We start from the raw sequence: 15,331 nt of genomic DNA on the forward strand, positions 1-15,331 counted from the left end.
GGGTAATCCCACACATATCTTGTTATCTAATCATAGAGGCTTATTAAAGCAGAAGTTTATTTTTCCATTTCTATTCACATCATTTTTATCTCTTCATGTTACTTTCTCATTCTGTGGAATCCTCTTCAAGAAAACTAATTTTTGTTTACTCAAAATATGCTTGTTATGGACTCTATCACATCTTCACTAATCCCTTACTATTGTTTTATGGTGCTAAATCCTTCTATGGTTCTAATTAGTGTGCCCCTTCAGTAGTACTCGGGTATTCTATGTATAATATCTGAAACAGAAGTAATTAAAGGAGATAGGGTACAATACATCTTCAAGTGTGAAGATCCTGATAGAATAAAAATAACTGTTACCACATTTTGAGTGGGGTTTCAGCAGCATCTCTTTGTCCCCAGAATTTAGCAAAACCTATTTACCTGGTCTCCCCATTTCAAAAATAACAATCTTATCTCCAGTTTTAAGTTCAGTTCAGTGATTCTCTTAATGACATTCGACAAGGTTCTTTCTAATGCAGAACTTCTAAAATACATCTTCTAACTACCAAGGAAGAATATCTTTCCAGCCCAAATCAATCCACTTGTAGGATACATGTATTTTTATGGAAAACAAAATATACTTATTTGCACTTTCCCAGTGATTTATTTTATTATTTGATAAATTTTTTATCCTCATTTCTGATTGATTGGCATTTGGCAGTTATTCCCCAGACTCTCCATTGAGTGACTAATGACCAATAAACAAAACGTGCCAAGGACACTGTAATTCAAAGAAATGCTGCCAGTTAAGAAAACTTGTTTGTAAAGTAAGTATGATTTTATTTTATTTTATTTTACTTTATTTTATTTTATTTTTTATTTTTTTGAGATGGAGTCTCACTCTGTCGCCCAGGCTAGAGTGCAGTGGCGTGATCTCGGCTCACTGCAAGCTCCGCCTCCTGGTTTCACGCCATTCTTCTGCCTCAGACTCCCGAGTAGCTGGGACTACAGGCACCTGCCACCACGCCTGGCTAATTTCTTGTATTTTTAATAGAGACAGGGTTTCACCATGTTTGCCAGGATGGTCTCGATCTCCTGACCTCGTGATCCACCCGCCTCGGCCTCCCAAAGTGCTGGGATTACAGGTGTGAGCCATCGCGCCCGACGGAGTAGTATGATTTTATAATGTAAATAACAAGAACACTTTTCTTAAAGCATAACCTCAAGGCTGTACCATAAAGGAAAAGCAAGTCCATATTAAAGCCCTACTTTCACTTCTGAATTTTATTGCACTTTATTTGTGCTTCACAGATACAGTATTTTTCACAAATTGAAAGTTTGTGGCAACCTTGTGTCAAGTAAGTTCATATTTCCAATAACACATGCTCATTTTGTGTCTCTACGTACATATTGGTAATTCTTGCAATACTTCAAACTGTGTCATTATTATTATATCTGTTATGGTGATCTGTGATCACTGATCTTTGATGTTACTATTATAACTGTTTTTGAAGCACCACAAATTGTGCCAAAATAAGATGTAAAACTTAATCAGTAAATGTTGTGTGTGTTCTGACTGCTCCACTGACTGGTCATTCCCTGGTCTCAGTCCCTTTCCTTGGGCCTCCCTATTCCCTGAGACACGACAATATTGAAATCAGGTTAATTAATAATCCTAGAGAAAGGAATAGTCACACAACTCTCACATGAAATCAAAAGCTAGAAATGATTAAGCTTTGTGAGGAAGGCATGCCAAAAGCTGACATAAGCCAAAAGCTAACCCTCCTGTGCCGAAATTAGCCAACTTGTAAATGCAGAGGAAAAGTTACTGAATAAAATTAAAAGTGCTACTCCAGTGAACACAAGAATATGAAAGTCAAACAGCCGGGTGGCCGGGTCTCGGAGAAGAGGGGAGAGTGGCGGGCTGCTGAATAAGCTTCCAAAATGATGCCCACACCAGTTATCCTATTGAAAGAGGGGACTGATAGCTTCCAAAGCATCCCCCAGCTTGTGAGTAACATCAGTGCCTGCCAGGTGATTGCTGAAGCTGTAAGAACCACCCTGGGTCCCCGTGGCATGGACAAGCTTACTGTAGATTGCAGAGGCAAAGCAACAATTTCTAATGATGGGGCCACAATTCTGAAACTTCTTGATGTTGTCCATCCTGCAGCAAAGACTTTGGTAGACATTGCCAAATCCTAATCATCATTCAAGCTTTCCGCACAGCCACCCAGCTGGCAGTTAACAAGATCAAAGAGATTGCTGTGACTGTGAAGAAGGCTGATAAAGTGGAGCAGAGGAAGCTGCTGGAAAAGTGTGCCATGACTGCTCTGAGCTCCAAGCTGATCTCCCAGCAGAAAGCTTTCTTTGTTAAGACGGTGGTGGATGCAGTGATGATGCTCGATGATTTGCTGCAGCTTAAAATGATTGGAATCAAGAAGGTACAGGGTGGAGCCCTCGAGGATTCTCAGCTGGTAGCTGGTGTTGCATTCAAGAAGACTTTCTCTTACGCTGGGTTTGAAATGCAACCCAAAAAGTACCACAATCCCAAGATCGCCCTTTTGAATGTCGAGCTCAAGTTGAAAGCTGAGAAAGACAATGCCGAGATAAGAGTCCACACAGTTGAGGATTATCAGGCAATTGTTGATGCTGAGTGGAACATTCTCTAATGACAAGTTAGAGAAGATCCATCATTCTGGAGCCAAAGTCGTCTTGTCCAAACTCCCCAATGGGGATGTGGCCACCCAGTACTTTGCTGACAGAGACATGTTCTGTGCTGGCCGAGTACCTGAGGAGGATCTGAAGAGGACAATGATGGCCTGTGGAGGCTCAATCCAGACCAGTCTGAATACTCTGTCAGCAGATGTGCTGGGTCGATGCCAGGTGTTTGAAGAGACCCAGATTGGAGGCGAGAGGTACAATTTTTTTACTGGCTGCCCCAAGGCCAAGACATGCACCTTCATCCTCCGTGGTGGTGCCCAGTAGTTTATGGAGGAGACAGAGGGGTCCCTGCATGATGCCATCATGATCGTCAGGAGGACTATCAAGAATGATTCAGTGGTGGCTGGTGGCGGGGCCATTGAGATGGAGCTCTCCAAGTACCTGCAGGATTATTCAAGGACTGTTCCAGGAAAACAGCAGCTGCTGATTGGGGCGTATGCCAAGGCCTTGGAGATTATCCCACACCAGCTGTGTGACAATGCTGGCTTTGATGCCACAAACATTCTCAACAAGCTGCGGGCTCGGCATGCCCAGAGGGGCATATGGTATGGGGTGGACATCAACAACGAGGACATTGCTGACAACTTTGAGGCCTTCGTGTGGGAGTCAGCTATGGTGCGGATCAATGCCCTCACAGCAGCCTCTGAGGCTGCGTGCCTGATCGTGTCTGTAGATGAAACCATCAAGAACCCCCGCTCGACTGTGGATGCTCCCCCAGCAGCAGGCTGCGGCCGTGGTCATGGCCGCCCGCACTGAGAGGCACCCCACCTATCACATGACTGGCTGACTGCTGGGTGCACCTACTCTCCTTGGGTTGGTTACTTCATTTTACAAGGAAGGGGTAGCAGTTGGCCCACTCTCTTCTCACTGGAGGCTATTTAAATAAAATGTAAGACTTCGGAAAAAAAAAAAGAAAGAAAGTCAAACAGCCTTACTGCTGATATGGAGAGAGAAAGTTTTAGTGGTTTGAGTAGAAGAACAAATCAGCTACAACATTCCCTTAACCCAAAGCCTAATCCAGAGAAAGGCCCTAACTCTCTTCAATACTATGAAGGGTGAGTGAGATGAGGAAGCTGCAGAAGAAAAGTTGGAAGCTAGCAGAGGTTGCTTCATGAGGTTTAATAAAAGCTGTCTTCATAACATAAAAGTTCAAGGTGAAGGAGCAAGCACTGATGTAGAAGCTGCTGTAAGTTATCCAGAAGATATAGCTAAGATCATTGATGCCATCTAAGACTTCTGGAGCAGGAGAGAAGTCAATGCTTGGCTCCAAGGCTTCAAAGAGCAAGCTGAAAATTGGATGGAGCTGGAGGCCTTTACTCTAAGTAACTCAGGACTGGAAAGCCAAATACCATATGTTCTTAGTTATAAGTGGGAGTTAAGCTATGAGGAAGCAAAGGCATGAAAATGATATAATAGACTTTGCGGGCTTGGCAGCGAAGGTTAGGAAAGGGGTGAGGGGCAAAAGACTACATATTGGGTACAGTGTACACTGCTCAGGTGATGGGTGCACTAAAATCTCAGAAATCACCACTAAAGCACTAATCCATGTAATCAAAAAACACCTGTACCTCAAGAACTATTGAAATTAAAAAATTGAAAAAAAAAAAAGAGTAGGCTGACTCAAAATTTAGGGGCTAATGCAGCTGGGGACTTTAAGTTGAAGCCAATGCTTATTTCCTATTTCAAAAGTATTAGGATCCTAAGGAATCATGGTAAATCTACTCTGCCTGTGCTCTATAAATTGAATAACAAAGCCTGAATGACAGCCAATCTGTTTACAGCATGATACAATACATATTTTAAGCCCACTGTTGAGACCTACTGCTCAGGAAAAAAAAAAAAAGCTTCCTTTCCTAATGTAACCGCTCACTGACAACACACTTGGTCATCTAAGAGTACTGATGGAGATGTCTAAGTAGATTAATAATGTTTTCATGCCTGTTAACACAACATCCATTCTGCAGACTATGGATCAAGAAGTAATTTTGACTTTCCATTCTTATTATTTAAGAAATACATTCTTTAAGGCTATAGCTGCCATAGATAGTGATTCCTCTGATGGATCTGAGCAAAGTAAAATGAAAACCTTCTGGAAAGAATTCACTATTCTTGATTCATTCATAACATTCATGATTCATGGGAGGACATCAAAATGTCATCATTAACAGTATTTTGAAAGAAGTTGATTCCACCCCTCATGGTTGACTTTGAGGGGTTCAAGACTTCAGTGAAGGATGTGTCTCCATAGCAAAGAAAGAATAAGTGGCAGAGCCTGAAGACATGACTGAATTGCGGCAATCTCTTGATAAAACTTTCACAAGTTAGGAGTTGCTTATTAGGGATTAGCAAAGAAAGTAATTTCTTGAGGTGGAATCTACTCTTGGTGGAGATGCTGTGAATATTGTTGATATGATAAGAACAGATTTAGAATATTACATAAACTTAGTTAACAAAGCAGTAGAGGGGTCAGAGAGGATTAGCTAAAATTTTGAAAGTTCTACTGTGGGTAAAATGCTATCAAACATCATCAAATGCTATGGAGAAGTCTTTTGTGAAAGGAAGAGTCAATCAATATGTCAAAATTCATTTTTGTCTTTCTTTCTTTAATTGCCACAGTCACCACCACCTTGATCAATCAGCAACCATCAAATTCTGAGACAAGACATTCCACCAACAAAAAGATTATGACTTGCTGAACGCTCAGATGATCATTAGCATTTTTTAACAATAAAGTATTTTTAATTAAGATGTATACATTATTTTTAGACCTAACGCTATTGCACATTTAACAGACTATAGTATAGTATGAACATAACTTTTTATACGCACGAGAAAGCCAACAAATTTGTATGAGTCACTTTATTGTGATATTCCTTTTAATGTGGTGGTCAAAACCACACCTGTAGTATCTCTGAGGTATGCCTGTATATGTTATTGGCAGACTCTGCAATACAGTCACTTACTGCAGCAGTTTGCTTGAGAATTAGGGATTTTCTAGAATGTTGGACTTTCAATGCTAAAACCAGAAAGTCCCAGGCAAATTGGGAGAAGTCGTTCACCCTATTCTGAAGCTACCTTAGCTATGATTTCCTTCTACTCACTAGCAATATAAACTATAAAGAGAAGGTGATCACAAAAACTACTTTCAGGTACCATTTGTGCCCAACTTTACATTTAAACATTATGCTATACAATGTAAGAAGCACAGAACAAGACAGGAAAAATGATTTATTGCTAACAGGCAGATTTTGTTTCTTTCTTTGAGTTTATCTCTATAGTTTAATTCTTCTTTAATTGTTACTCATTATTTATGCTTTTGAAAAATCACCCTGTTACCTTATGATCCAGCAATTCCACTCCTAGGTATATGCCTAAAGTAACTGAAAATAGGGACTCAAACAGACACTTGTACACCAATGTTCATTGCAGCATTATTCACAATAGTCAAAAAGTGGAAACAACTCACATGTCCCTCGACAGATGGATAGATAAGCAAGACTTGTTATATACATACAATGAAATATTATTCAGTCATAAAAAGGAATGAAATTCTGACATATGCCACAAAATGGATGGACCTTGATGATATTATGCTAAATTAAATGAGCTAAATGCAAAAGGATGAATGTATGATTCCACTTATATGAAATATCTTGAATAGGCAAATTCATAGAAAAAGTAAACTGGAGTTTACCAGGGGCTAGGGAGAGGGAGAATGAGGAGGTACTGCTTAATGGTTATGAAGTTTCTGTTTGGAGTAATGAAGAAGTTTTGGAAATAGTAGTAATGATTACACAACATTGTGAATGTAATTACAGTCATGTGCCACATAGTCATGTTTTAGTCAATAAGGAACCACATATACAATGGTACTTTCATAAGATGATAATAGAGTGGAAAAATTCCTATCACCCGTTGATGTCATAGCTGTGGTAACTTTGCAGTGCAATACATTACCTTTTCTATGTTTAGAAAGGTTTAGCTATGCATATACCATTGTGTTACAATTGCCTACAGTATCTATTCAGTACAGTAACATGCTGTACAAGTTTGTAGCCTGGAAGCAATAGGCTATACCACGTAGCCTAGGTATGTAGTAGGCTATACCGTCTAGATTTTTTAAGTACACCCTATGACATTTGCACAATGATAAAATAGCCTAATAATGCATTTCTTAGACTGTATCTCTGTTACTGACGTATGACTAATGTGACTGAATTGCACACTTTAAAATGATAAATTTTATGTTATATATATTTTACTACAATATAAACATCAGAAAAATCACATCTAAGGAATGGAAAAAGTCAACAAGGAAAATGTAGGCAAAGTATTCAAGTTTACGGCTAATCTAGTATTAAAACCATTAAAAAAGTTGGGTTTGCTAAACTCAGAATTATATCCGGTGAAATATGAAGTGGATCTTTCTCTTATGCCTTCAACATATTTCCCTTTTCTATACTTAGATCTCTAGTCAAAGGTTAAGCATTTTCCAAATATATTCTCTATTACAAGTACCTTAGACATGTGTGGGTGAGATTAGCTGCTTAAGCACCAGAGGAGAGGTAGCTCTTCAGCTGAAACTAATGAGTAATACCCTGTGTACTTAATAACACCAGTCTTCAGAAATATAAGTCATCTCAGACTTGAGGTACAAAAAAATGCACTTTAGAGTTGAAATATGCCAGGAAGATGCCTCTTCCAGGCTTCATCCTACAAGGCTCCATAAACTCTGAATCTTGTTTCCAATTATCCATACCTATAGTAACTCTCTCCCAAATTGTACCTGCAAAAGGTTCTTTTGCATATATTAATAGAAATACAATTTTTCTAGCACATCTGTTGAAAAGATTATATTTTCTAATTGAATCACCTTGGTACCTTTGTCAAGAATCAGCTGACTATATATAGCGAAGTCTAATTTTAGACCCTCTATTCTTTTTTTAAAATAATTTCAACTTTCATTTTAGATTCAGGGGCATATATGCAGGTTTGTTACCTGGGTATATTGTGTGATGCTCAGGTTTGGGGTGCAATTGATCCCATCACCCAAGTACTGAGCATAGTAACCAATAGTTAGTTTTTCAACTTTTGTCCCCCTTCCTCCCTCCCTCCTTTTAGTAGTCTCCAGTGTCTATTGTTGCCATCTTTATGTCCATGAGTAGCCATTGTTTAGCTTCCACTTATGAGAACATGAAAGACCCTCTGTCTTATTGTTAATCTATATTTCTATCTTTATGCCAAAATCAAAGTACCATGTATCTGATTTTAAGACACTATAATTCCTCCAACTTTGTTTTTTATTTTCAAAATTTCTCTATACTAGATTTTTTTGTTTCTTTATAAATTTTAGAATGAATTTTTCAATTTCTACCAAGGAAAGCCTGCTAAGATTTTGACATCTTAACAGTATTGAGTCATCTAATTCATGAGCATGGTATATGTCTCCATTTGTTTAGACTTTCTTTAATTTCTCAAAACAATGTTTTGTAGTTTTAAGAATACAGGACTAGTACATATTTTACTAAATGTATTCTTAAATATTACAGTTTTCAATTCTATTACAAATGGTATTGATTTCATTGAAATTTCTAATTGTTCACTGTAAGTACACTAAATTATTATTATGCACAGTAGTTATGTTCTATAAAGTCTCCGTAAACACTGAATTAGCAAAACTAAACCATTGTTCCTAGGGAGAATAAAGATAAAGTTCCTGCAAGTCTCTGGTAATGTTTTTATCAACAGCTCAGTACATAATCTTGTTTTATGTATATTTATGCTTAAAGACACGTTATTTCTTATATATTGTTGACTCATTAACATTGAACTCATAGCCAACAACACTGTAACTCATGCCTGAACAAAGCTTATTTGATACATACATTTTCTTTGTAAGGCATATCACAGCTTTCCTGCACTTAAGAATACTAGACATCACTTCTGCAATATGATTGGGGGCCATTTTGAACAGCAAAACCACTCCAAAAAAGCACAATTATGCAAAAAGTGGCATTAAATAGAGCACAAAAAGGGCACTTGTTTATAGTATGAGAGATGAAATAACAAGACAGAGCATCATCTTGTTCAACATCAGCAGGGAATATGAACATCAGGTGACTTAAATTTTTCACTGCTCTGTGCATGTCCACAAGTGAGTGTGAGAGTGCCAGGAGTATACATTTGGGGGTTACAAATCAATTAAAATTGCCTAAAGCTATAGGCAAATTCCAAAGTACAGAAGCTGCTAAAATGAGGATGGTATATATAAATAGATTTCATTTTCCAATTGTTTACACAGTTCATATTGATCTTGTATGCTGTGACTTTGCTGAATTCACAAGTTTTAGTCATTTTTTGGAGAGGCCTTAGGATTTTCCACATAGATTATTTTGTAATCTGTAAACTCTTCTATACTCTTACTGATTTTCTGCATACATCTCCCATCAATTATTAAGAGAGGAATGTTGAAGTCTCCAACTATAATTATGGATTTCTATTTCTCACTTCAATTATATGAGTTTTTTGTATCATGTATTTTAAATCTCTGCTGTTATGCACATGGGTATTTGCAATTGTTATGTCCTTTTCATGAATTGATCAATTTATCATTATCCCTAGTAATATTCCTTGTTCTGAAATTTATTTTATATAATATTAATATAATCACCCCAGCTTACTTTAAAGTGGTGCATGCATATTATGTCTTTATCTATTTTTAGTTTATCTGTCTTTATCATTAAAGTTGCTTTCTTAGAAACAGCATATAGCTGGGACTTGATTTTTAATCCAATGAGACAACCTCTTCCTTTTAGTTGGATTCTTTAGATCATTTATATTTAGTGTGAATATTGATATGGTTAGCTTCATATATCTAGCATCTTATTATTTGTTTCCTATTTTTCCCAATTATCCTTTGTTTCCTTTTTCCATTTTCCTGCTTTCTTCTGGAATAACTGAATATTTTTATAATTTCACTTTATTTTCATCATGGTCTTATTAGTTTTATCTCTTTGTTTTATTTTACTATTGCTCTAGGATTTGTCAAGGGATAATGAGACCACCACTCAATACCTCAAATAAAAAAATAAGAGAAAGGAAGAGCCATGCTGATTAGACAGAGCAGAGAAGATGACTGATTATATATTTATTTAGGGGAAGTGTGGAGCTCAGGGATTGGCAGACCTTAAGAGGAATAAGTAGATTGAGATTGACATCATCTGTAGAAGTATGGTTACTGATATCCATACAGATGATAACATATCAGAAGAGCAGAAAAATGTTGAAAGAAAGGCAAGATATACATGTGTGTATATATATGTATATATGTGTGTATATATACATATGTGTGTATATGTGTGTGTGTGTATATGTGTGTGTATATATACACACACACACGCACACACAGGTGCACGTGCACACACACACACACACGAATATTATTCAACCTCAAAAAAAGAAGGAAATCCTGCCATTGGCAACAACATGAATGAACCTGGAGGACATTATGCCAAGTGAAATAAGCCAGACACAGAAGGACAAATACTACATGATGCCATTTGTTATGAGAAATTGAAAACAGTCAAACTCATAGAAAAAGAGTAGAATTATGATTACCAGGGACTGGAGTGAGGAGGAAATGGTAAAGTATTAGTAAAAGGACACAAAGTTTCAGTTATATGAGATGAATAAATCTCAGAGATGTACTATACAATGTAGTGCCTACAGTTAAGAGTACTGTAATATTTTAAAATTTGCTGAGAGGGTAGATCTTATGTTAAGTGTTCTTATCACAAAATAATAATAATAACAATACATAAAGAAGCCAGGAGGAAACATTTATAGGTGGTGGATATGTTTATGGCATAGATTGTGATAATGGTCTCATAGGTATACACTCATCTTCAAACTCATTAAGTTTTGTACGTTAGGTATGTATACCTTTTTGTATGTCAATCATACCTACATAATAATCCATCATATATAATAGAGTGATTTTTTTAAAACAAACTAATTTAACCATTTTTAAAGGACAGGTGTTTTGCTTTTTTTTGGTTTAATAATTAATTAATACTTAATGTTTAATCACACGTAGCAGTTAAGTGTATGGACACTGGAATCAGGCTGTCTCAATCTTGGTCCCACCATTTACAAGCTGTATGAGACTGATTCATGTACTCATTCCTTCTTTGCCCCTGCTTCCTCATCTGTAAAATGAAAGTGATAATAATATCAATTTTATAGGGCTGTTGTGAACATTAAATGAGCTATATGTGTGTAAAGAACTATATCAATTATCTATTGCTGCATAACAAGCCTGTATTACAAAATATTCCAAAACTTATTTGCTTAAAATAAGAACCATTTATTTAGCTCACAATTGGGTAGGTCACAATTTGGGCTGTGCTTCTCTGGGAGTTTCTTCCCCTGGTCTCAATGCAGCTTACTCCAGTGTATACAGTCCATCATTGACCAACTATTCATCCTGCTTCTGGAGTTTGACTCATTGTCGGCTCTAATGATGGAGGTAAGTAGACCTTGTGCCCCAGTCCTCCCATAGAGTAGCCTGGGCTTGTTCACAGGATTGTTTAGGCATCTAAGAGCAGCAACAGAGCAACTCCACTACTCAAGCACTTTCAAAATCCACCTGTGTTACATTTGCTATTTTTCTCATTTATCAATACAAGTCATATTTTTCTAGCCCAGTGTTAGTATAGGAAGTTACCATCTGTGGTATAGATATGAAGAAGGGACAAATTTGTAGACATTTTTTGAAATATACCATAGAACACAGTAAAATTGTAACTATTTAATACATGTTATTTTTTTATTTACCTTATTGTAATATATCATAATACAATAAGCATATAGTAGTCATTATTTACAAATAATAGATAGTAATAAAATCATGTAGCCAAGGCATTATTTATTAAGTCCATCACATCAGTGCACTGTTATGGCTAAAATAAATGTCTTTGTCTTGGTCCAACTGATCTTTTCACTCTGTCTCTGTGCAATTATTACAACTTCAGGGGACATCTCTTGCCTCCAGTTCTACAATCATGTAGTGCTGCAAAATCCCTTCTCTCTGCACTCTTCAGTGAGAACAGTTGTATAAATCACCCAGAATGTTGGCAAGAAAAGAGCTACTTCTGGGCTGAGTGCTTTTTGGAAAAAATCTTTCCTGATACCCAGAAGTCATTTACATAGGTTAATTCCTGGGGGTTAAAATCCATGGCACCCCTTTTGCTGCTGCAGCTGTGAGAGAAATTGCCTTTTTGCAGCATCACAGAAGGATTACTGCTTAAGCATTTTATGCACACTTACATGCAGGCACTCCTGGCATCAGAAATACTGTTTACTGGCCCTGCACATTTAGGTCTGAATAGCCCTCCCTCCCTGGATTTGTTATTCTCCTGACACCAAATGTCACATTTATTGCCCCAATGAAGTATTGCCTGAATCCTCCTGGATCAAGCACTCATCTGTAAATCATTGCTCAATCATTCTCTGGTCCTACATTCCCAAACTTGACTTAATCATAGATAAGTCTGTTCATAGCCCACAAGTCTTCACTGAACCTCAATAACCTACAAGTCACCTACTTCTCTGTGGCAGGATGATTCATTGAGATATTTATTTTACCTTGTTCTTGCTGCAGTAAGAGAATACAAAGAATAAAAGGGAAATTTTCCTTATCCTTCCTCCCTTCCAAGAAGAATAATCATGTCCCTGTGATCAATATCCCTTGATCTGTGGGAATTATTGTAGTAGGTTCTTTGTTTTCCAGAAGAGACCCTGAAAGCAACACCCTTCCCACTACCCCAACCTTACTCCACATCTTTGGGAAGAAGCTGGTACTTGGGAAACAGGGATTAACAGCCTGAACTTTGGAGAGAGAGAGGGCAAAAGAGAGAGAGATTCCTACAGAGTCAAAGTGTTTTGGGAAGGGAGGGGAATATTGTTTATTTCAGGTGTGGATAGAAGACTTGAACCCCTTTTCCATGCAGTGGCCCAGAAGTGATAAGACCTCTGATGTGGTAACACATGGGTAGCATGTCCCAGGGCCTTTGGAGCCATGGCCAAAATTTTGTAAGGGAGTGTTCATATTCAAATGGGACAAGTACAGTTGGGCAATGAACATCTTAGCAGCAACTGTGATAGAATAAAGACCTGAGTCCCCTTTTTCAAGTTTTCTACATTGTATGAGCCCTAGTAAGGAAGTAGTAACGAAATAGCTCTGTCCAGCATCCTCTGTCTCATATGCCTATAATTAGATTTCCTCCTAGCCCTACAACAATCAAGCCAGAAAACAAGGCTATGTATTAAATTTCTCACATCTTAGTCAAGGTGCAAAATTATAGTGACATACCAAAAAATAACATCTTCATCAAGTTTCTAGGAACTGGTTTTCTAAGCTATTTTCCATCCTCATAGTTTTTGGTTTCATGCTAGTCACCAGAAATCCAGGGATAAAAGAAGATACACAGTAGTAGCCAGGAATTAGTGGGAGCCTAATATGTCAGTGCTAAAATCTCATCTAGATCTGGTACACAATAGCTAGCTGACTGGCACCAGTAGGCCTGTTAGCAGGTGTGAGATAAAGAGAATTCAGATCCTACCATGGCTCAAAAAGCAATTACACAGAAATGTTGCTGCAGGACTTAACATTAAAAACTCTCCATCAGTTCTAGTTGGCTCTAACCACCAGTCCAAAGGCAATTTTCTCCCAAACTTTAGGCATTATAGATTCCCTCTTTCCCCTTGAACCTGAAAATCCAGCTGTGTTCTCTCGCTTCTGACATCAGCATTACTGGCTTTGATACAGCCAACCATCTGGTTGATGAGGCATGAGGCAGAATGGAATCCAGCTCACTGTTCCCTGCTGTTTCCACATGAACATTACAAAATCCACTGGCATCAGCATGGATGAGGAGCTGTGACCCAGACTTACAAGGAATTAGCACATTAAATGACCCTGGGTCATAATTTCTGATGACTATGAAGGACCTTTTCATGTTGAGATGAAGGTGGCTCTTGTGATAACCTGGAACTTTGGGAAACACTTTTTAGTCAGATGATCTTTACAGGAAGTTCACCAGTTGATATGACATCTTCAGTACAGGTGGTAGAGTAGGAATCTAGACTGCTGAGAAAAAGAGTTTAAGGATTTTAGCTATTTCATTGTTTCAAGTGTGAAATATATCTGTTCATTTACTGTTTGAATTCAGATTTCTGCATAAACTGCTTTTATTTTTTTCCTACTCCTTTTCAACATCATATCTGTAAGTACCAAATTTCTACCCATCAGTGTAAAGCATTTTTTCACTTCCCACCCCCAGCCTCACTCCTCCAGCTTTTTTGTCATTTCTGCCTTTGGAAATTATAAAGGGAGAGGAGAGACAATAACAATAACAACAACAACAAAAACAAAAACAGGAGTAAGAAGGGCAATATGATTTTGTAATTAGAGAACCTGGATTTAGTCTGTTCTGCTATTTACAAAATGAAGTGGTCTTTGTGTACCATCATTTGAACTCTGTGCCTCACATTCCCAACCTGTAAAACAGGGGAAAAAATAGTAAATGATGAAAGGAGTGGTCTGTGTAAACTAGAAAGCCATTAGAGATATTATTTATTTATTAAAGGAAAATTGAGAAAAGAATTTTGAACTTCTTATCACACCAGAAGTAGAGGCAATAAAATTAAAGTTGACAAAGAAAACTGTAGTTTTTCCTTTTCATTTTTCTCATGAGCCTTGAAGTCGGGTCTATACCTGTTTCGTTTACTTCTTTCATTACAGAGATGAAGTATCTGAGTAGGTTTTCCCCAGCGTTAAGTAGAGTTCTCTCTCTCTCTCTCTCTCTCTCTCTCTCTCCCCCCCCCTACTCCCTCCCTCCCCCACCCCCCATCCCCACCTTTCTCCTTTCTCTCTCCCTCTCTGCAGGGAATAGAAATTTGGGATTCAGGAAGCAGCACCAGTCCTCTACTCATTTACCTGCCTGTGGCCAGTCTGTGTTTCCTGGACTGTTCAGTTGCCCTCCTCTAGTTCTCCTTTGAAACTAAAATACATTAAAAAAAAAAAAAAGGCTGTCCACAGCCACTGCCTTGCTCAATGTGACTATGCAAACCTATTTTATTCTTACTTTGTATTCAGGACACATGCACTCCTCCTCCTGTAGTATTTGCTGATATACTTTGCACTCCAGCTGCTGCAATATTTAAATCAGTGATTCAGTATACAGACCACACAATGTGCCACTACACTCCAACAGGCAAGGTCTGTCTCTCCATGGGGACAGAGGATCTAAGCATCTGTCATTCTCCTCCCATCGCTTATAATTAACCACACACCCCTTTACACATATAAATATTTATGTGCAAAAATAAAATTCCCTGGTGCTTTAAGCCAATCTCTCTTCTCCTCAGTGAGCTTCAGAAGTTGCCAAAATAAATTTTTTACTTAATTTGAGAGTCTGTAAGAAACTCTCTAGTGTTAAGAACTTACATAATTATATTCTGAGAAAATAATTTCAAACCTCAAACTTCTAGAATGTAAGCTCCATGCAGGAGTGATCTTTGTCTCTGTCACAGATATATCCCATGTGCTTAGAAGAGTCTCTGGG

At 37.8% G+C, this 15,331-nt stretch overlaps 1 protein-coding gene, 1 long non-coding RNA gene and 1 pseudogene across 8 annotated transcripts in view; 2 read left to right on the forward strand and 1 right to left on the reverse strand.

Annotated features, from left to right (window-relative positions):
• The window catches only part of LOC144330299 (uncharacterized), a 523,359-nt gene that overhangs the window by 435,871 nt on the left and 72,157 nt on the right, over positions 1–15,331 (reverse strand). For 3 of the 6 annotated variants that reach the window (XR_013396348.1, XR_013396344.1, XM_077941213.1), the window contains one exon: positions 11,510–13,854. The exons of 2 other annotated variants lie outside the window; for them this stretch is intronic. Coding sequence is in view for 1 of the 4 variants with exons in the window: in XM_077941213.1 (XP_077797339.1) it covers positions 13,822–13,854 (33 nt within the window). In the remaining 3 variants the exon portion in view is untranslated. Of the gene's footprint in view, positions 1–11,509; positions 13,855–15,331 lie in introns of those variants that run through there. One more of the 6 variants, XR_013396343.1, reaches the window with a different exon arrangement.
• LOC144330300 (uncharacterized) overlaps positions 1–15,331 on the forward strand; it is a 116,474-nt gene that overhangs the window by 40,847 nt on the left and 60,296 nt on the right. The window lies entirely within an intron of this gene.
• On the forward strand, positions 1,875–3,615 carry LOC713267 (T-complex protein 1 subunit eta pseudogene; annotated as a pseudogene). The gene has a single exon (XR_092260.4). The product of XR_092260.4 is annotated as a T-complex protein 1 subunit eta pseudogene (transcript).

Source organism: Macaca mulatta, chromosome 7 (genome assembly GCF_049350105.2).
Source record: "Macaca mulatta isolate MMU2019108-1 chromosome 7, T2T-MMU8v2.0, whole genome shotgun sequence".
NCBI classification, from domain to species: Eukaryota; Metazoa; Chordata; class Mammalia; order Primates; family Cercopithecidae; genus Macaca; species Macaca mulatta.